General features: G+C 49.1%; 5 protein-coding genes; all 5 read left to right on the forward strand.

The window, feature by feature from the left end:
* Positions 1-193: 193 nt before the first annotated feature.
* On the forward strand, positions 194-1969 carry CHC_T00000681001 (hypothetical protein). XM_005710450.1 is given in 2 exon segments: positions 194-925; positions 926-1969. The coding sequence occupies 1 exon segment, from the start codon at positions 194-196 to the stop codon at positions 923-925; it is 732 nt and encodes a 243-aa protein (XP_005710507.1). The 3' UTR covers positions 926-1969.
* Positions 1970-2727: 758 nt separating this feature from the next.
* Positions 2728-3909, forward strand: CHC_T00008814001 (Xylosyltransferase, family GT14). Its single transcript, XM_005710451.1, has one exon. The coding sequence runs from the start codon at positions 2728-2730 to the stop codon at positions 3907-3909; it is 1182 nt and encodes a 393-aa protein (XP_005710508.1).
* Positions 3910-6714: 2805 nt separating this feature from the next.
* Positions 6715-8973, forward strand: CHC_T00000682001 (hypothetical protein). Its single transcript, XM_005710452.1, has one exon. It carries the CDS (start codon positions 6715-6717, stop codon positions 8971-8973), a length of 2259 nt encoding a protein of 752 aa, XP_005710509.1.
* Positions 8974-9579: 606 nt separating this feature from the next.
* CHC_T00009462001 (St-SNARE family protein) lies at positions 9580-10800 on the forward strand. Its single transcript, XM_005710453.1, has 2 exons — positions 9580-9630; positions 9733-10800. Exons 1-2 carry the CDS (start codon positions 9580-9582, stop codon positions 10798-10800), a joined length of 1119 nt encoding a protein of 372 aa, XP_005710510.1.
* A 10838-nt stretch (positions 10801-21638) lies between these two features.
* CHC_T00000683001 (hypothetical protein) lies at positions 21639-21740 on the forward strand. The gene has a single exon (XM_005710454.1). It carries the CDS (start codon positions 21639-21641, stop codon positions 21738-21740), a length of 102 nt encoding a protein of 33 aa, XP_005710511.1.
* Positions 21741-21994: the final 254 nt, after the last annotated feature.

The raw sequence follows: 21994 nt of genomic DNA on the forward strand, positions 1-21994 counted from the left end.
GTGTGCAGCAGGCTCGTGCGAGCGTGCTGCGAGCAACAGGGCAACCCAGGGACGACGGGGCGGGGCCACCAGTTTTCTAGTACTCCATACTCCACCCCGCCACCCCCCCCTCCCGCTTCTTCTCCCACCCCCCATCCGATCCCCGCATCCGCAGCCCCAGCTGCATGGCATTCTTCGTACATCCAGCTTCACCATGGAAGCCGCCGGCACCCATCCACCCCGCTCCGCTTGGTGGCGCGAGGGCGGCCTCCGTCGCGTCTCTCTAGGCGGCTTAACCGGCTTCGCCGGCGGCGCCTTGTACGCTACCGCGCGCGCCCTCCCCCCCGCCTACGCGCTTAGGGGCGGCCTCGTTTGTGGCGTTTTTACCGCCCCGTTCTTCGCCTTTAGGGAGGTCCTCACCGCAAGGCTGCACATGGATGGCCCCATGGCCTCTACCATCGCAGGCGGAATTGCGGGCTATGTTGGGTCTTTGTTCATCGCGGGGCCCCATTGGAAAACCGTCAGTCACTCTGCCATGGCTGTCGGAATTGGGTGCGGGTTTGCTGATATTGTAGTGTCTAGGTTAGATTGGCAACGCAAGGTGTACATAGTCAACCGTCATGACGCTGCTGTGAAAGCGGCCGCTGAACAGGTCGAGAGCAAGGAAAGCGGCGCCTCCGTGCAGCGTTCCAATTCCTTCTTCAAGCTTCCCTCTTGGCTCCCAGGCTTGAACGACATCGACAACGAGTACCAGGATTTGCTTCGTCGCCAGGAGGCAACCGTCGTCGCTCTCGAGAAGGAACAAGCCCGTATCGCTGTCTTGTTGGAGGCTTTAGATCGCGTCAAGTCCGCCACGGAAATCATCAACCCGGAAAAGGCCCGACCCGACTTACCTGCCTCAGTTAATCCCCAAGCACCGCTCTCCAAGGCCAAGGATTGTCCATGAGCAATCTCGTCGCCAATGCATCTGTTCGTCTTGATGACATCCTCAGCCGTACTTTGCAGTCGTCATTAATGCTCAACGAATACTGGATGGAGCTCGTGAATTCAGTCGTCGCTCCTCATCATGCAACTACTTTTTTGATGCATCGTGTGTCTTGTCACCGATGTGCACATACAAGATAAATTTATTTCAAGACAAGCAGCTTACTCGGAGATCCGCTTTGCCGCCCTGGCAAGATTTTTTGCTCCGTAGATTTTATTTTGACATGAGGGCTAGTCGTTGGAGCACCACCACCGCCATGTCACCTTTTCTCATCTCACAAACATTGAATCGAAGGTGTCAAATGATCTTTTTGACTCCCGCCTCGTCTTGCTGAAAGTGAGGAACAGAATATCTAGTTTCGCGCTCCGCTTCTTAAGACGTGTTTTTTTTTTGCAGGACTACGCATCCCCAAACATGAATAGCTGCTTTGAAAGATGAGAAGTGACCTGATTTTAGTGGTAATGTCTCAGATGTTCCTCAGGTCAAGTCTCTTTCTCGATAACGATATTCGTTTACAGGCATTCCCGATATGAACAGAAGCGGCAACGCCCTACGGGCGCCGGCATCGCTTCGCATCTGACATGCATGGATGTGGAGCAGGAAGTTCAGGGTTCCTGTATTCCCAAGCGTTTCAAGGGTGACATCATGGAAACTGGAATACAGTTGTTGGGACAAGGAACGCCTCGGACCAGAAAAGGAATGCCGGTCGCACACCTGATTATTCACCTGTGAATTTGCGAAAATTTTGCCTTGTCATTTCTTCGGGGTATGCCGGCGTTTTCAGTTTTGGTACAGTGTGGACAGAGCACCACATATCTGTGGAAGAAGTGAAGGAAAGGTGTTCCCAGATATGGATGGTGGCAAGGCGTGCTTGTACTACGCTGCATGAATAGAGCCGCTGCTCTCTTCGCGCACATGGCTCTTGTTGCGTAACTTGCGTATGATATTGCAACCTTTGTAGAAGCGCATTAAAGGATTCACACGTCTCAGTGCATTCTTTCTTCACAGTTTTACTAACCAAACGTAGTTCTACCGTACCAACAAATTTCTTCTCTGCTGCGTTAACGGACTATTCCACGTCAGCCTCCCGTGTCAGCTCGAAAGGCAGACTAAATATGATAACATGCGACTACATTCTCGGGACATGTCTCTTTTCCACACCCATACGTTATTTCGAGATATGGAATCATCGCCTAAAACCCCTCCAGCTAAATATCTCCATCCGCGCTTCGTAGTGTCCATGGAAAGGCACGTACATCTAACACAAAAACTGTTCTAAACCAGAAACTTGAGCGTGAGTTCGTCATGCTAATGTTGACTTTGACATCAACGTCAGCGTTGAGCTTCTGTGCGAAATTATGATCATAAATGGATCGGCGGACTCCGCACTGGGCCCGAGGAGGTACTAGCGTGCGCCACGGCACCTGGACCTTTCCCTGGCCCACGTCCAGCCCTTTCCGGCTCCGAAGTGGGAAAAGCAGCAATCTGCTTTGGCCAACGGCGCCACTAGGCACACCTGTCGTTTCCTCACTTCATTCTCGGTCCGTACGATCGTTCGCATGTCTTATTTATACATTGGTTCATATCATGCCTCAACTGATTATGTACCTTGTCGGTTAACACCGTGAGCGCGCCGCTCCCGGCGCCAATATTGCTTGAAACGAATTCTAATGCGATTGGGAGGCCTTCGTCGAGGGATGTCTCACTTCCCTGTTAAACGGATGCTACGCCGTTCGCTTCCTCAATGGTATAGATTGGTGCGCATGTTTTTTCTACCAGTGATGTTGTTTTTGTTTCTGGCTCCTCTCGGGAAGACTCTTAGAGGCAGTGCCTCTAGGTCTGAGAACAGGGCCAACTTGGCTTTTTTTGTCCAGGTTTCAAATACATCTGTCTTAAACTTTCCCCGTCTTCTCAGAGCCATCTGGCATGAGAGAAATATCTACGTTATCCACTTCGACATGAAGATCGGGTCTGTGCAACGGAAGCAAATCTTGCGATTGCTCAAAGAAGACGATGCGAGTCGATTTGCAAATGTCATCGTCATGGATTCCGAAGCTATCAGCTATGCTGGCATAAGTATGCTGCTTAACACCATCAATGGGTTATCCGCATTGCTTCGCGCCTCGACAACGTGGGATTATTTCATAAACATCAGCGGCAGCGATTATCCGCTGGTATCCGCGAATACTCTGCGCCAACTGCTCGGCTCAGCGCCTGTCCTGTCATCACAACTTAATTTCCTGCAGACACAAGCTGCGGACAAAAACATGGACTGGTTCTTCAATCGCAGAATGAGCCAGGTGCAGATTGACACAGCTCTTTGGGAACGTGGCGAAGATGCTTCTGCTACGATAGCAGACGCAGATTCTTTCGAGCAAGACTGGGCGCTGGTCGGAGTTAACGCGAGTCATCCAGTATCACGTAATCGAGTGCCGTTCGTCAAAACTGAGGGATGGGTCATTTTACACCGCTCCTTTTGCGACTTTGCCGTCAACTCACCCGCGGCACGAAGGCTGTTGCTGTCTTTTGCAACCGCCAGGGCGGCTGACGAGCTTTTCTTCGGCACACTGCTGATGAGCTCTGGAAACTTTCGGGACACCGTCGCATGGGATGGTCTGCGATACATTCTGTGGGGTATGGACGGAAAGCGATGGAGTCGCCCTGCCTACCTGGACCAAATAGGAGAGCCGGAAAGGTTGCGGGATCTGATCACAACCAGCGGGGCGCTATTCGCAAGAAAGTTTGCGGTGCCAGAATCTAAGCTGGCGGACTACATTGACGCTGAGGTGAGTGGCGTAGGACAGGATCATGAAGTGAATCGAACGGCTGTGCACGAATACGCTGAAAGAGCGCGGAGAAGGCTACAGTGTGTTGTGGAGAAGAGAGATAACATACTGCTACGTGGTTCCGCTGATAGTAGTTCGAGGCGATTCTCTTCGAAATAGCTTCAGGCAGAGCACCTGCACGAAAAACAGAGGGTTTACACACACGGTCCAGAACGGAACCTCGCGAGTGATCATCATCTCCGCAGCACAGTACGTCCTTTTCCACTCACTGTGTTGTTTGAAGCACAGTATACGCGCGGTATCAATCAATTCAGGGTCGGACAATCGACGAGCAAATTGTTTCCTATCAAGGTTGAACATTCCGAGAAAAGGATGACTGTCACATCACAACTGGCAGATATAAACCATCCGAGGCATAACCTGGCGAAGTGAGGAGTGCATGTGGAGGACTTGGGAGTTGACGGACGTGCTCTGAACTCAATGCCGTGTCTCTATAAAATATTTGGACGAGGAGCCTCATACCGACGACTCCCGTGACGGAGGGCCTGTCGCTGAGCGGTCTACCCAAGCGCGAGTTGATCACAGGTTTCTGTACATATCGAGCAGGCGATGTTTCCTTGGTAAGGGGCCATTGAAAGAAAAAATGAGTTCTGGCTGGGACCCGGCGCCATTTGCCAATCATGTACATAAACGCGTCGCATGTTGAAAGCAAAGCTTGCTACCGGTCTTTTCTTGCGCCCTGATTGAGGTTGCTCGGTGAGCCCTTATTCCGCCGTCTCGGCGGCTCCACCTCGCAACGCAAGCCAACTTTTAGTGCAATAGAATGCTTGCCTCCCATCCTCTCAATAGCACTATATACATCGGAACGCCCCACTGACTTTAACTCTGTCTTGGTGGGCATAACTGATGGGTCTCGCGCCGAATTCAGATTGCAGATTTCGAGTAAAGACAGCTCTAGCTCCTTTTTTATATTTGCCAGGGTCCAATACCCATTTGGTTTCTTCGCTGTTTCAAGTCCCATTCGTTTTGCAACTCGCGCTGACCCACCAAAACGACGCACGACTGCGTTGTATAAACCCGGGGAACCGCACTCATATAGCTTGGTTAGCTGAGGCATTACTTTTCGCCGGGAGCTTGAGGCATTTTCTTGTATTATTCTTCGTATCTCGGCTTCGACGTTTGAAAAGTCGGCCCAGTACTCTTTCGCGTGAGAAGAACTGCTAAGGTTAAGCCTTTTAGCCACTTCATTCCATCCACCGTGTATGCGTATAGCCCTTACAACGTCACTCCTTCCGATGCCCTCAAACTGGGAAGCACTCGGGAGAACCCCTTCACATAGTTCACATTCTTCGTCCTGACGCATAGCTTCAAGGACGTGAACGAGCTCAGTGCGCAAGTTGTCGAAGTCCCTCCAGTACATGTACGGGCGCATTCCCCCAGAGCGGAGCTTCAAATCCGTGCAGAAAGTCAAATTGAGACTCCGCGGTTTGACAATCGAACTAAGGACGAGGCCCAGCTCATCTGCGACCTTCTTCCACGAGCCATAGCGACGAATTGCTCCAGCAAGATCAGAGCGACCTGCTTCTATCAATTCTGATTGAGTCGGCATCACAGCAGCTTGGGAGTGGTCGTGGATAAATTTAAGTAACTCCGCGTGGATGTTCTCGGGCTTTTTCCAATACCCATACGGACGCTTGCGGGCTGCCCTTTGTGTGTTTGCATCATCCGGAAGTGTCGCTTTCGAGCATGCTTGGGCGAGACTGCTTCTTTGTCTGGAGACTCTGCTCTGCAGGAAATACGAACCGGGAGTAAGAAAGGCCAACTTCGGGTTCAGCACATTTGACATTGAGCTCATGAATGTTGTCAACATGCTCGGGGGTGACGTACGAATTGGGGGTAATATTTATAATTTTGATAATGTTTGTTACGTACCACTCTTATTTTGGAATTTTTCTTACGTACCACTTTTATGAGCCCCTTTTCTTAGGAGCCCTAGAGTGATGAAGAGGTGAAGAGGGCGTCGTCGGAATGAGTTTGATCAAAGGGAGCACGTTCAGTGACAAGCACAGCATCTTGATGGCATCCTCAGCCCTGTGCGCCACCGTGGGCCGATCTCACAAGATAAAAAACTCAGACTCTGGGCGCCTGCGTATACAGTGCCCCTCCCAGGAGTGCTCATACATTGTCATCGCTAAACCAGACCGCAGGGCAAACAACGGCTTGTGGAGAGTGGGAAAATTCAATCTCACTCCTGCGACGCAATAAAGGGGAAACGAAAGCGCAAGCCCCTAGCCGTGTGCTAGTGTTTGATAATCTACGCGAGCGGCATGCGAACGTCCCAGAGGCTGCACACTGGAATCATCTGGACACAAAGTGGGCATCGACTGTTTTTCATCATGCAGCACTTCAAATCCAGTATGTTGCTGCTGCTGCCCTTGCCTCTCAAGTAAACATTAACGTGGATTTGCAGATTCTGCCTATTGCCAGACAGATGAGCGCGTGGAGAGTTCCGATTCAGGCAGGTCGGCCGAAGAAACGGCGGAAACAGGGGGTCGCAGCGTTTCAACGAAAGTCGCGTTGCTCTGCTTGTGGTCAAGTTGGGCACTACGCTACGACTTGCGAAGCCCCAGATCCGGGGGTACCTCTACCGGAAAGTCGTTCGGGAGTGAGGTGAAGAAAGTGGTACGTAACAAAACTTCCAGAATAAAAGTGGTACGTAACAAAACGTCTCAAAATTGTCTACAGTGCAGTCTGTTTGGCAACTCTGGCAGGCACCACATCGAAGTCAGTCTCTCTTTTCTTGATGGAAAAGTTAAATTAACATTATAAAATAAAATTGAGCCAGCCGAAACAAGAACGCCGCCCTGTTCTTCCGCCCATACACACCTCCCGCCATCGGCCAAGTATCTACTCTATTGTTAGAGATCCCGGAAACCCGGCTCAGGCGTTTTCGTTAGGAGCTGCATGCAGCTGCTCGCGCACAATGGCCCAAACTGGTCGCCAGGAGCTCTCGCCGTACAGCCGTGCCACGACTGGATCGCGGTCGGTGTGCGCAACACTGTTGTCTTCTACGACTTCGAAGGCCGCTTCATTGGTGAGATCCGCGCGGTAGGTCGAGGCCGCGTATCTGCCCTTTCCTTCTGCGAGGCCCCCGCCCTAACTCACCTGCTTGCTGTGGGCACATCCGAAGGCTTTGTCAGAGTATATGACGCTCAAACAAGACGGATATTTCGGAAAGTGAGAGAACCACCACAAGGAAAGAAGAAAAGATTGTCTATCTTTGCTCTTAGATTCGTTAATCGATTTCCTAATGTGCTACTCGTAGTTACGGAACCGAACCAAATATGCATGTGGAAGTACGAGACTGCGGAAAACATCAGATGCGTCTTCGATATGTTCCTTGACGTTCGGATTATTACTTGCGTGACACTTGTCCCTGGATCTTCAGAGTTGCTTCTAGTTGCAGGTTTATTGCAAGGTGAGGCGGAGGAGGGAATTGCGATGGTCATCGATGTCTCTCGAAACGGGAGACCGTCTATTTTTCACAAAGGCGCTATCGTGAATGACTTAGTGACAAGCGTGCGCGATGAAGCAAGTGGTTCTCATCACTTTTTCCTGCTCATGGTATCTGCGTATTGCAAACGACCAGTCATCTACAAATCTCTAGATGGGGTTTCTTGGAGTGCTCTTGAAAGTTCTTCCCAGAGTAGTACACCTTCCTGGAGCGACACCACCAATGAGACCCCTCTTCGCGAGAGACCTTCAAGAGATCGCACGCCCTCTCATTACTATTGTTCTGGTACATGGTGCGGTCAACGCGACATTGTCGTTTCAAATCCCAGAGGGACGATTGTGCACTATCAGATAGATGGTAATAATCGTCTCCAGGAGATGACTCACCGACAATCAGCTCACATACGACAAATCTTTTCCATGAAAGCCTTGAAGGCAAAATATCAATTTGTTACTTCTTCAATGGATAGGACTGTTGCGCTTTGGCAGTTAGATTCTTCGCCATCCGATGAGCCTCTAATTAAGCTCAAGTGTCGCACCCCGAGAACGAATGGACCTATCAAGTCATTGGCAGTCTCGCTGCCAAACCAGCCTTCCGAGACCGAAATGGCCACGGGAAAAGGTGGACGATGTAATTCATTTGTTTCGTTCGCGACAAGTGATACGATCACTTATCTCTCATGCATTGAAAACAGCACATGTGATGTGATTGGAGAAATTTCTCCGATTGGCAACACAGTCCGGAAACGTGAGACCATTGAGTCTGTAGCCCGAATAGCCACCCGCGAGAATGGCGAATTTCCAAATAGAACTGATAAGACGAGCTTGTTTCTCTTCGCTACATCCAACGGACGGGTTGGACTCATCAGACTTCTGAACGGAGAACTACAATTTGTTTTTTCACGCAAACGAAAATGCCAGAACAATGGTAAAGAGCAAAAGACTCGTCTGCTTGCCATTCACGGGGATACTGCTATAACTTCGATTTCGGGAAACGGTGACTTAGAAACGATGATGCTCCCTCTGTCTGAAAGGGCTTGGACGGAAGCGAGAAACTCTCCAATGCAGTGGCCAGCTGGCTCAATATCTTTGCGTGCAGGTGAAACAACTCCCAAAGCGTCTGCAGCTTGTCGAATTCAACAACAGAATGGAGATGAGTGTTTCCTGTGTCTGGGCTATGAGGATGGCACATTAGCCCTATTCAGTATCTCCGGGGAGCTTGTAGTTGGTCCTTTAGCCACGGGCTTGGCTCGCGTTTTGTGCATTGCCCACAAATGGGACCAACATACTATTGTGGCTTCTGACGGTGATTGTGGCATCGTAACGATATCCACAGATGGTGTTTCATTTAGTTCTCACGCTGGAAGCGAGAGTCAACCTCAGCTTCGTATACGTCGCCATCATCAAAATCTGGTTGATGGCATCAGATGCTTGACTTGGTCCCCGTCAGCGTCAACAAATGATGCATGTGCGGTAGAAAGATCTACTTATTTAGTGGCGATAACTAATAGGGGGGAGATATACGTATGGATCTACCAAGAGAATGAGGAGCTGGTGCTTCGTGCGAACATAAAGTCTCTTTATGGCCGGGTTAGTTGCTGCATGTGGGAAAGCTATCACTGTTTGCTCTCTGGTGGAGAAGATGGAAGTATTCGAAGGTGGGAGCTCGAAAAGCAGCCGTGGCCATCCCCGTACAAACCTAGAAAATAAGATGAAGATTTAAGTACAGTAAAAGGAGATAGTTATGTAAATAGGAGCATCGTGTTCGGTCCCTTTCCCAGCCGTCGTCATGAGGTGAAATACGAGAAATTATCAAGTCGTATGTGTCAACTTTTAGGTGGACCGCGCTGACTTCTGTATTAAGTTCTAAACCATCCCGATGGCCAAAAGAAAGCGAGGCTCTTTGTGTTCGCAGTTCTGAGCTATCAACCCTATACCAGTGATGATTATTTCTCCAAGGGGCTGCCATTTCTGCTGATAATTTGTAGCGTGCTTGTCAGCCTGTTTCGGTGTTCAAGAACGTACATTACGATATCAAAAGTAAACCTCTAAATGTAGATATCTCTGTGGACCTTTACAGTGCATCTTTGACCTTTGCCTTTATCGGGCTACGATTAGAATCCCAGTTGGTCACACTACATGTGTGCTGCAAGTCGCCATCAACGCAATCCTATGATTCAACTAGGATTGGCAGTTCTCTTGAAGGACAAGCAACGAAACGTGCAGTGAGAACGTCAATTTGTGGCATATTTGATAAGCAAGGAGGAAGCAAGTGGTACTGAGTTCATTTCCGGGTGCGCACTTTCGAAGCGTGAAATGACTGATCGCCTTGCTGAGTTGACAGCGGGTACAGGCATCTCTATCGATGTAAGTTGGATACGAAATATAAGGTTTCATTCAAAAGTCTCAGAAAGTCAAAGAGATACTAACTTTTCAAACCTATTACATTTTTCCACCTAACATTCGTAGGATATAGACTTGCAAGAAACAGATGTGGAGAACCCTGAAGACCCGGAAATTGACGAGGAAACGAGAGAATCCTTTGGTAAATTTCGAAAGGAGACAGACGCGCTTTCAAAAGCCATCGATAGAATTCTGGAGAATGTGGAAACAGTAGAGTCACGTTATAAGATTTCACTTGAAGAGAATGTGGACCAGTCAGAGAAAGATAGAGCTTCAGGTGACATTGCCAGGCTTCTCGAGCAGACGGAGAAAACATCGGAGGCTGTACGAAAACGGCTAGGACGAATAGGCGGGGAAAACAAGAAATTCTCGAAGGAATTCGCTGCGAAAACCGGGCAACTTCGAATGCGTGTGAACACTCATCAGGGACTTACGCGAAGATTCATGAGGGCAATGCAATGTTTTGAAGAATCGCAAGAAAAACATAGAAACAATGTGAAGGGGGCTCTTGAAAGGCAGCTCCGACTCATGAACCCGCAAGCCACTGATGAGGATATTGAAAATGCATTGCGAAACGGAAACACAGAATGTGTTGTTGAGGACTCGACTACGCTTGCGGGATTGCCATATGAGGAGCAAGTGAAGCTTCGGCGTGGGCTAGAGGACCTAAGATCTAGGAATAATGATATCAAAAAGCTGGAGGAAAGCATCATCCAATTGCATCAACTGTTCATGGATATGCAAACTTTGGTGGAAGCTCAAGGTGAGCTCCTGAATAACATTGAATACAACATCGGTGAAACAAAAGGGAAGACGGAAGCAGGGTATCAGGAGCTCGTGGAAGCTCGAGCACACCAAAAATCTGCGAACAAGAAGAAAATCTGTATCATCGTTTTGATTATTGTGATCATTCTTGCAATCTCAGTCCCAATACTCGTCAAGTATATTCCGATATGGTTCCCAGGGACGAAGGACACGATTGACAGTATTCCAATCCTTGGAGAAGGTGATACGAATTCCACAAATAGCACACAGGATAAGGCGGCAGGGACAAGCAAAGGCAGTCAGCTTCTAGACGTGATTGCACTGATAGTCGAGATGAAGCCAGAAAGTGGCGTCGGACCAGGCGGATAAAGTATGTGCAAGTTTAGACAGTCTGCTTGCGTGCTTACTGATGACAAGAAGTAGGATAGACTCATTGGATTGATACGACGTTAGTGTATCCATGTGTAAAGGCATTACTCGTACTTATACTTGGGCTATTCCGGTCTGGGACGTTAGTGTATCGATGTGTAAAGGTATTGGGGTTTCATAACCGGAGGCGGTGATAGGCCGGGCGACGCAATGTCATTCTCGAGCTCTTTGCTGCGAGCGGCACGAGATTTCTGTGTTGTACTCAGGAATAGGGATGCGGCAATTGCATGAAAGGCGTTTGGGCAGGGGGTCATCAGACAAGGACGGGGAATGCCGGACAGTGGATTCGCACTAGTGTCTAGACGACAGGTAGTGAGCTGATATGGTTTTTTCTCGACTTGTGCTTGCTCAACAAGAAGGTCCTCTTCCCTCCACGGCGGACGTCCTCGGCTTTCGTTTCGCTGACCCCCTTCGGGGCGCACAGCCACCTCGCTGCTCCCCGCTTGGTCGCTATGGCCATCCCGCGCGTTTCGCCTCCCTTCCGCGGGTTTCGCCATTCTCGCGGGCGGCTATTCGGGCTACAGACGCAATGGTCTCACGTTTTCAGACTGTGTTGCCAATCGGAGGAATTTCTACGGAGCCGACAGCCCGGCTGCGCTCAGGCACATTCCGCTCGGGCTGTCCCGCGCGAAAGTCGGCACGGCGATACCCTGACTCTTCACTCTTATTCCGATGCGCCATGCAGGCGGCAGCCGGTAAATTTAATGCGTCTCCACACTCGCTGGCCCTCTCGCGCTCGCCCGCCAACCAACCGCAACGGCTGTAAGCACACACCCGCCACACTGTGACGGGTGTGTGCTTACAGCCGTCACTGTGATGGTCACAGTGCCGTACAGTACCAAAGGCACAGTACAGTCTACACTCTTGTAGTACGCTTCGGTAACCGTACTCAAGGGTTAAAAAGGGAGTCTTGTGATATAACTACCTTCGTCCCGACCACTCGGAACGAGGGGGGTTAGAGGTGAGGGAGCGCGCGACGCTGGGTTACCCACGCGCGGATAAAAACTGTACGGATGGACCCGAAAAGAGGGAAGGCTCACGTGGCCGGTGACGCGCAGCCGGTCGGTGGTGTTATACCCGGACAGCCGGTCACGGGTTAGAAGCCCGAGCTAAAGAAAAACCGGAACGGTGTTAGCACTTAGCCGTAAAGGGAAGGGAGGGGAGTCTGCCTCCTCTTTACTAGGACGGGGCAGGTGCCCCCGGTCTTAACCCCTAAGTGAGACGCCAGGACACCTGTCCCGCTACAGTAGCTGTTACTTACTGTATACTAGCTACTGTACACAATTAATAAATTTGTGTCATTAACTACTAATTACTACTTATAACCGTACGGATTACACACGTGTGCCCGTGGCCACGCCAGCGGTTGTAGCACGTGTGACCCGCGAGGTACTATTGTACTCCGCTACGGGGGCGTGTAAGCCCGGTCGCTACAGTAGCACCCGCTCTTCTGTCCGGTTCACATCTCCCCAGGGTGGTCTTGGTACTCAATTGTACTACAAGTCTCTTGATCTGGTGCTGTACAGTTCTCGTAAGTTCAGACATGGTGCAGATTAGACCTTTCTCGCATATACTCAACAACTGTGCAACAAGGAAGCTATATATAATAATGCAGCAGTATATACGTATACGTGTCACCACCACAGTACATACGGGCCAATTGTTAGAAAGATAGACGTTACTAAGCGAGATAATCAAGTTTCAGAGTTACTATGCCATCTCCTGGGGACAAATTAATTACGAGAAGACCGTACGACTACGGAAATGAGCGGTTACACCGCCAACAGCAACGAAAATATCGATATCGCACATCTGGCACCCCAAGATACACATGATTGAGTCAAGTCCAAAGGATAAGCCCGCAAAGTACTAAATAAACGCTTCCCAAACTTTTCTAGCCCCCATCCGTCCCTGTCCTGCTCCTTCATGCACTTGCATACACTTTTCTTTTTGCGTATCGTCCCATTCTTGCACACTTGCGTCATCCTGTTCCTCCCTTCCCCCTCTTGCGCTTGCCTCACCCAGCCCCTTTGATTCCCTTCACCCTCAAAACCGAAGCAATGGCGACTCCTCGGCGCCCGGATGTCAGCGCTACCAATCCGTCCGAGGCATTGAGCCTTCTGGCCGAAGTCGCAGCAGAGCGAGAGCAAGATTTACAGCAACACTCCAAGCATGTCGAGCCTTTGGATGAAATGGGGTCAGAAAGCCCAATAATGGACTCCTTTGTCGACAGTGGTGGCCCCCAGTCAGTGCATGCTATGACACACTTCAGTTTAGTCGAGTTTTACGACATTTATGGCCGCTCGCAAGATCACATATCAAAAAACTACAACTGTGGCTCAGGAAAGCGATCGAAGTATGCTGCTAAGGAAGTGTTTTTCATGTCTCTTGCAGTGTGCAAGCACTCTGGACAATGGGATTTTTTGGTAAAGCTGTTTAACATAAAGGGCCCTACGTTTGAGCGTCTTGTTACTAACTTTCTGAAGATGCTGGCCGACTACACATACGATGTCTACGTTGACGGGGCTGCAGAACAATTCACGGTGACAGAAGCTACTCGTGAAAAGGCCACTTTCAAAACATACAGCATGGCGCGTTACGCCACCGACGTAACGTTTCAACAAACCAACCGTCCTCGCGGTAACATTCAGGAAAGTAAGGCCTATTTTAGTGGAAAACATAAGTTGTATGGTTTCAAAACGGAGGTTTCTGTCCTGGCTAATGGATTGGCAGTGGGTTGCTCAAGGCCTACACGGGTTCGATCGCAGACATAGATATTTGCTATTAGAATTTGGCGTGGCACAAGACCCAATTGCGCAAATCTGTTGATGAACGTAGTATTCCTGATGTGGGCCCTGCGGCAGACAAGTACCCTCGGTACTGGGCGGTGTTGATAGACAAAGGTTACTAAGGGGCCGAAGAGAGCATCAGAGCCATTACACCTGTCAGAAAGCCTCGGGAGAGCGAGTTGAGTCGACACGGCGAGGATACAAACAGAAAAATTGCAGGAGACAGAATTATTGTCGAAAATTATTTCGGCAGACAGTGCACGCTTTGGATGGTTGTTTCTAATAAGTTTCGTTGGTCTGAAAGAAATTATGATCCTATTTTTCTGTTTACGTTGGCCATGACGAATGCGCACATTCTGAAACACCCCTTTACGTGCGGATGACAGCGATCTTTATCGTCAGTTTTTGAACCGAAGAGCTGAGATTGTCGAAGCTACTGTAGAGAAAAGAAAGCGTACGCAGGAGCGCCATAGGGCCCGTCGCAGAGCGCGCCTAACTCAACGACTGGCCACAAGATCCATAATTGGGAGAGAGTTAGGGGCAGGGGTAATGGAGGCTTCAAGTTTTGACGATTAGATAGTGTGCAATTGCGCAATATTTGTAGAAATCTGCAGATAGACGTAGATGGGGCGCAACATGCCAATAGGGGGGTTGCTGCCCAGTTACAGAGGTATTGCGCAACTATAAGTAAACAATCAAGCGGACTGTGTGGTTACGCATTGACAGCTCAGAAAACGGCATTTTCCCGTATTACGGAGATGTTTAGTAACCGCTGTCAAGACCTATTGAAGATGTCTGAGTTACTGTCCAGGAGGTTTGGAGGTTAAGGGAGATAGAGCACTGACGACAGAGGAGGGAGATAAGGGATAAGATGGAATGGTGGACAATGGAAACACAATATTCGGCCGGGAGCTTAGACAAGCTCTGGTGAGGTGTTATATATATCTCTCTCTGTGAAATATGAGAATCCTAACGTATATACTTTAGTGAAATACTGTAAGGAAGATGCACTTGCCAGGTTTACTCCCTTTATAAGAAAGGCCTCCTCCCGAGTAGCGGGAGCGAGAAGAGGACAAGGAAAAAGGACTAGTGTTCTACGTCCCGCAGGTGAAAGGCTCGACTGCTGGAGCCCCCACTATTGCGAGACACCGACTCGGTAGTAGGGTCGGTGAACATTAAATTCTACTTACTTTTCCTACTTTTATAGTGTATTCTGTGAAAATACCACATTGATCAATTTCATTTTCACTAAGCGCGATTGGCAAACGAAACATAATTATCTTTTTTCGCGAATTTGATTGGACACTCGGTGAACGCCACCAACCCTCAAACCTTTTCTTGCGCAAGTTCGTTTTGGCTGTCGCCACGCCTTCGCCGTCAAATCCCCTCCGCATCAAGCTCGCCTCTCGCTGTCGCTACACCGTCGCTGCCGAGGCCCCCGGACCCCGCTCGGTTTTTGCTGTCGCCGGGGTCGCGCCTCTGCCGCTCCCTCGCTGCCAACGCCTTACGACCGCGCTCCATTCTCGCTGTCTCCGCGCTGCCGCCTCCGCCGCGCTCTCTGCACCGCCGCGGCTTCCTTGCTGTGGTCATCTCCGCTGCTCCGCAGCGACCTCATCACATCGCGTTATCAACACATTAGCCCATGGCCTATACGAGGAGACCGAAGACACTCAAGCTGCTGTCGAAATGGCTTGAGCTGTTATCGCCGCAGGACGCCGCCCTCGTGCTGATCTGAACAATCAACCCCTCTCGCAGTCTTCAGCCCCCTCTGCACACGCGGAAAATGGTGGATCTCGAGCAACAGCGGGAAAACTAGCCCACAACATTGCCATGCGCCTAAAGGAAAGAGAAAAGAAGTTCTCAGGCGACCTTGGCGAATCATGGATGGAATTCGCGGACGAATACTCCCAGATAAGCCGTGATTATAATCTAGGGCCCTCTCAGAAGCTCCAATATCTTCACAACTTACTACACGGAGATGCGAAAAGATTTTATCTCGACAAGGTTGATGGATACGCTACAAGCTTTCAACAAGCAGTTGCCATGCTTGAAGACGAGTACAACTCTCCGGTTCGACAGACGAGAGTTCAGATTTATCTGAACTCACTTCGCGTATCTTCCTACATATCACAGGGGGTAGAAGCATCTGCAGCACTTTCTAAGATATACAAATCTGTCATCAAACTGTCGAGGCAAGCCACTCGATCGCATCAAGGTGATGCTCATAAAGTAGAGTTCCTTCTCAATGCTGTCGTTGGCATGCCATGGTCGAATGAACCATTGAGCCCAGTAGCAACCCACAACTTTACTTTCCAGCAACTGTACGCTGAACTCGAAGCAGCTCTTCAACTCGATAAGGAAGCTACCCTTGCCAACCTCCGAGATTCAGCTGAACAACGCGGAAGGATGCCAGTGCCAGAAAACACATCCGGAGTTTTGTATACAGGCCAAGGGCGATATATGAACGATCCTTCGGCCCTCAAAAGAACCTTTTCAAAACCGGCACGACCGTTCAATAGAGGTTGGAACCGAGGCACTCCGCCCAGGGCAACGACCAGAGCCAAATTTGACCCATTATCTGTTCAAGGTTGTTTCAACTGTGGTGGGAATCACTTTTTGAAAGACTGTAGCGAACCTTTGAATACGGTTGGAGCAGCATCGAAGAAAATTGAGTACTTTTGCGAGAAAGAAGAATGCACAACCTTACGCCGTGCATCAAGTACTAGTCGATCTCTGCCAACAAATTGATGACGCAGAAGACGAAACGCTGCCACACACACCTACACCGAATGACTGTCAAATATTTGAGAACTTGGTGTCATCCTCACACAGAAAAGACAGAAGTGACACTGATGAGACGATTGAGACGGAAGCTAGTACTGACGGAAACGCTGAAAACGTCTACTTCACAAAGGAAGTTTCGAATTGAGGGAAACTGATGCCTTTCTTGGGGCATGTATTGATTCTGCCGCTCAGAAGACTGTCATTGGCAAGAGACAGGCTCAAGCATACTGCGACTTTGCAAACGTTCCCTTCGAACTGCAGGACGAAAACCCCCGTCGGACCTTAGCTTCGGGACTCACAAACACGGAAGCATTTGCATCCTCTTCGTTCGTTTACGGATTAATGAGAGTCATTTCATTGAGCTAATCGTTGACGTGGTGGACCTTCACATACCATTTCTTCTTGGACTGGACAGAATGAAAAAGTTCAAACTGGTCTTAGACACAGACAATCTCCGTCTTTCATCGAAGAGTGAGGGCTGGGAGGTCCCACTCACTAACAAGGGCGGACATCTTTACTACGAGTGGAATTCGGAAATAATGTTCACGATGGCGGAGCTGGTTCGCGTCCATAGGCATTTCTATCACCCAAACTCTGAGAGACTGTACTCGCTGATGAAGAGAGGCGTGCCCGGAAAGACCTCTCCCAGGGTGCTTCGCGACTTAGAGAAAATCGAGAGCACCTGTGATCTATGGCAACGACTCAGTCATGCTCCACATCGCTTCCTCTCTCCCGGACGAAGATGTTGTGTTTAACCGCACCGTCTGCATTGACATTATGTTCCTGGAGGGAAAGCCCGTACTACACATAGTCGATAAGGATACGAAATTTTCCGCAGCAGCCTTTCTGAAGAGCGAAACCACTGACGAAACATGGGAGACATTTACGCGCATATGGGTTTCTGTTTACATTGGATTCCCAGAAACGATTGCCACTGACCAGGGGACACAATTTGAATCACAGCGATGGAAAAGTGTGTTGCTCATGGCTGGAATCAAGCACAAATCTTCAGGTGTCCAAAGCCACAACGCACTTGGCGTGGGTGAGAGATACCACTCGTTTCTCCGCCAAATATATCGAAAGGTCCGACAGGCAAAACCAACCGTCGCTCCTCAAAATGAGCTTATGCTTTCAACCAAGGCTATGAACGACACTGCAGGTCCCCATGGACTTGTTCCGACTCTTTTAATATTTGGAGTTATGCCAAAGATCCCCGTTGTCCCAATACAGCTCCCTGAACAGATTTCGAGGATGGCAGCCATGCATTCCGCTCAGAAGGAAATGTCTGCGGCCATAGCTAAGCAAAGATTGAACACGTCGATTAGGACGAACGTCCCTTTAGCGGCAATGAAGGATATAGGGGTTGGTGCTGAAGTACTCGTGTATCGCGAGAAGCCTGCAAACAAATGGACAGGGCCGTTCACAGTACTCGAGAGCGACGGAAAGGTACTCCAAATTGACGTCAAGGGATCCCCGACGCAAGTATCTGTGGACAAGGTAAAGCTATACCTTCACCCGTCACAAAACGACAACTTGGAAAACGTTTTAAGAGCCCCACAACCAGACTTCAGAAGTGCATAAGCACAGAAGGGCCACCCAGTTGCACGAAGTTCACATCCTGACATCATTGACGAAATTGAAGATGTTCTTAAAGCCTTGAGAGACAAAGAACTCGAGGGGGTGACAACGAGCCCTGACCAAACAACACAACCCAGTCCTGAATCAGAGTCTCTCCACGCCCCGAGCAAGACTTCAGACGGTTCTGAATTCGTAGAACACGAATACTTGACAGAAGTCGTGAACGCAGATGATCCCCGCCCAGACTCTCAGCTATTCAAAGTTGCAAAGGCTGCAGAGATAAATGGACTGCGAAAAAACACAAAACCTGGCGTGTCATCCCCCAAAAAGACCTCCCAGAAAGAGCAAACGTGTTGAGCGAAAGATTCGTCTTGACGCTAAAGAGCGTCGGATGGAAGGAGGAGAAGGCAAAGACCGGCTATGTTGCTCAAGGACATCGCGACAAGCAGAAAAGAGAAATGGTGCACAATGTGACTTCCCTGCGCCAAAGTTCAACCAGACTTATCATCTCTGTCGCTGCAGTTAAAGGGTTCCGAATATTCTTGCATGATGTCACCCAGGCCTACCCCCAAAGCGATGACCAATTGACCAGGCAACTGTTCTTGATGCCTAAGAAAAGAGACCTACAGTACTTCCAAATAGACACAAATGAAATACTTTACCTTCTCAAGCCAATGTATGGCACGACTGATGTTGGTGACTACTGCGGTGTCACCATAGATAGGCATGCCCGTGAGGAGCTGCACTTGGAACCGTTGCTCAGATACCCCTCGCTCTACATCAAAAGGAATGATGAGGATGTAGACGGGCTTATGGGAAACTACGTTGATGATGGATGTCTCGCTGGGAATGGAAAAATGGAAGTGTTGACGGATAAGACTCTTCATCGATTCTGTAATAATATGGATCCTTCCGGTTCGGTGTTAATCCGTCACGGAGAGGGTGTCCACGGTAGCGGTAAATTACAACGCCAGCAACCTCACTAGGAGGGTGGCTTGTGCGAGACCGAAACGGACGAAGGGAGATGCTACCCCTGAAGACGAGAGGTGAGTCCTAAGTAGGAAGTTGGGGGCTAGCTCAGAGGAGATGGGGTAGCTGGTTTATTCTCCGGGAGGGAGGCAGTTCCTCTCTAGTACGTCTGCCTCCCTCGGGTCTCAAGCTACTGTACGACTACTGTACAGTAGCTATCATAACTACTGTAAGAGACACCTCCCGTGTACACGTGTGTCGCTGTGCCCCTGGCACCACGTGTACACGGACCTGTAAACTAGTACACGTGTGCTGTCACTGCAGCTTGCACGTGTTCACTACGCAACGTATGGTACCTGTAAATTAGGCCACTCTAGCTACTGTAGAGCGTCCGAGAACGGAATTGTCATACTACTACAGATTCGACTCAAAACCACGTGTATGGGACAACTTTGAATTTTTGGGACTCCAGTTACCACCATCGGCCCCCGCCTATTCTCAATTGGCCAAGAATCATACACAAAACAACTGCAACTCGTTCCCTCAGATGCTTCATTTGAATACTTCCGTTAGTTCCGTGCTAAGTTCGCATGGATCGGACACACTAGACCTGATGTATGTTGTGCCATAAATAAGGCCGCACAGGTTACCCCGCAGATATTCGGGGGAGACAAAATCTCGGAAATCAACAAAGCTATCAAGTACGTTAAGAAAACGGCATCTACTAGCCTCATGTACGGTCCCTTGGAGAAGAACTCACTCTGGCTGCGAGTTTATAAAGACGCTTCGTTCGCAAAAAAACGATGATCTGTCTTCCCAACTTGGTTTCATCATCTTGCTCTGTGATTCTTCCAATAGAGCACACATTCTCGACTACTCAAGTCGCAAGTCAAAGCGCGTGGTTCGATCTATGCTTGGAGGGGAGATATATGCATTTGCTGATGGATTCGACAGAGTATTCATGCCTCGTCATGATCTTGAGACAATATATCGAACAGAAATACCACTTGAAATACGTACTGATTCTCTGCAAATGTTTGATGTTGTCACAAAAGCTTCCTCGACAACTGAGAGACGACTCATGATAGACATAGCAGCTGCTCGAGAATCATACAACCGTGAAGAAATATCTACTGTGGGACTGGTTCTATCAGAACACAACATTGCGGACGGACTAACGAAAGAAGTCCCAAACAAAGCACTTCAAGACCTATTAAGTTCGGGATTCGACAGAAATCCTGTTCAGCAATTTATTGTTAGAACCCAGGCAAGTACATCTTTTAAGAAGGGCGAGTGTGAAATATGAGAATCCTAACGTATATACTTTAATGAAATACAGTAAGGAAAATGCACTTGCCCGGTTTACTCCCTTATAAGAAAGGCTTCCTCCCGAGTAGCGGCAGCGAGAAGAGGACATGGAAAAAAGGACTGGTGTTCTACGTCCCGCAGGTGAAAGGCTCGACTGCTCGAGCCCCCACTATTGCCAGACACTGACTCGGTAGTAGGGTCGGTGAACATTAAATTCTACTTACTTTTCCTACCTTTATAGTGTATTCTGTGAAAATACCACACTCTCTCTGTTCCTCTCTTCCTACTGTAGGACTAGCCATATATCTACCTCGCTTCCCACTTCCTCTTCTCAATGTGCCTTTCGATTCCACTCGGCGTCCTTTCGCTTCTGCATTTTCTCGATTCCTTTCCTATCAGTGTCGGTGTTGCTTTCTTTTTGCCCTTCTAGACTGCATTCAGGATCCTTTAGCCCAATTACCTTACATCGGATATGGGTGCTTCTTTTCCCGCCTCTTCGCAATCAGGTCTGTTGTTTTGACAACCTCCTGGAGGCTGTGTCGCTTGAGCATATACCTTTGATCAGTTAACATCGTACGTGGACTACCGGTGACAGTTTGCTTGTGTTGCCGCGCGTTGTAATTATGAGTAAGCAATGGTAATTGAAATTGCCTTTACTTCTCACAACAGTACTGTTGTGAAGTTACGCTGGACGGGCTGACGTTGCAACGAGTGAGATAGGTGATTGTCGGCGAGATCAGAAGGCACAATGCCCGGAAGTTGCTGGTTCCTTTGTTTAATTCGCTGCCCCTTTCTTCCTAGCGCATGTTCTCGTAAGTCTATCTTTTATACCGCTCGTGCTAATCGCTTTTCCGCGTCCATTTCGTTTATGCGCGCTGTGTCGCGTTTGCAAGCAGTCAGTGGCATTGCGTCTGTCCGGAAGAAAGGTTCAGCGCCCTCTCCGTTCTAGCTTTGTGCATTTGTGCGTCCGCTTTATGCTGCGTTCCATTTAGGTAGCATGCGACCCTTGGTGTTCGTGGCATTGCTTACGAAGGCTCGACATTTCATCCCAAAAGGGCGTTGGCCTCTTGCATTCGTGGCGTTGCTTGAGAGGGCACGGCATTTGCATTAAAGGGCGCGGCATTTGCACCAAAGGGCGCGTGCTGTACATACTGATATAATCAAGAAGCGCGTGGTTCGTGTGAGCCCTAATTAGCTATCTCTTATTGAAGCCTCTGACAACTGTAGTAGTACTATAGTACAGTACTGTGAGTGTGAGTATTGTCCTATGAAACGAATGGTGTGGGACCGGGTGTATTCTTCTTCGTAATGATGACTTGCTATGTAGGACTGAACTTTCACTTCCTATTGATGATTTACTATTGTTTGTATGAGAGTATAACGATCTTTTATGGTCGTATTGTAGTTCCTCGCAATTTGGTTTATGTGAGCGAACTGGGTTGGGTAGTATAAAAGGGTAGGCTTCTGACTCGACTAGCGAGAAGAATGAAGAGCCCAGCGAAAAAGGCAGATACACACAACACATCAAGGTCAGAAGCTTCCGTTCGTCGGAAGACCTGGATGAGTAAAACACCGTTCGTCGGTGTCACCGTTTTTTTCCAATTACTGTATTTTCCAGCCTGATTTTTCAGTATTTCTACATTCGCGAATTAAGAAATCTGGGAATTATTCAGAGGGCACATTCGTGCCGCCAATTAAATTTGTCC

Source organism: Chondrus crispus, genomic scaffold (assembly GCF_000350225.1).
Source record: "Chondrus crispus Stackhouse genomic scaffold, scaffold_574, whole genome shotgun sequence".
Lineage (NCBI taxonomy): Eukaryota > Rhodophyta > Florideophyceae > Gigartinales > Gigartinaceae > Chondrus > Chondrus crispus.

Coding starts and splice junctions, on each gene's coding strand:
- CHC_T00000681001 (XM_005710450.1), top strand. CDS start 194: ATGGAAGCCGCCGGCACCCATCCACCCCGCTCCGCTTGGTGGCGCGAG.
- CHC_T00008814001 (XM_005710451.1), top strand. CDS start 2,728: ATGTTTTTTCTACCAGTGATGTTGTTTTTGTTTCTGGCTCCTCTCGGG.
- CHC_T00000682001 (XM_005710452.1), top strand. CDS start 6,715: ATGCAGCTGCTCGCGCACAATGGCCCAAACTGGTCGCCAGGAGCTCTC.
- CHC_T00009462001 (XM_005710453.1), top strand. CDS start 9,580: ATGACTGATCGCCTTGCTGAGTTGACAGCGGGTACAGGCATCTCTATC. Junction 9,631..9,732: donor GTACAGGCATCTCTATCGAT/GTAAGTTGGATA, acceptor TAACATTCGTAG/GATATAGACTTGCAAGAAAC.
- CHC_T00000683001 (XM_005710454.1), top strand. CDS start 21,639: ATGATTTACTATTGTTTGTATGAGAGTATAACGATCTTTTATGGTCGT.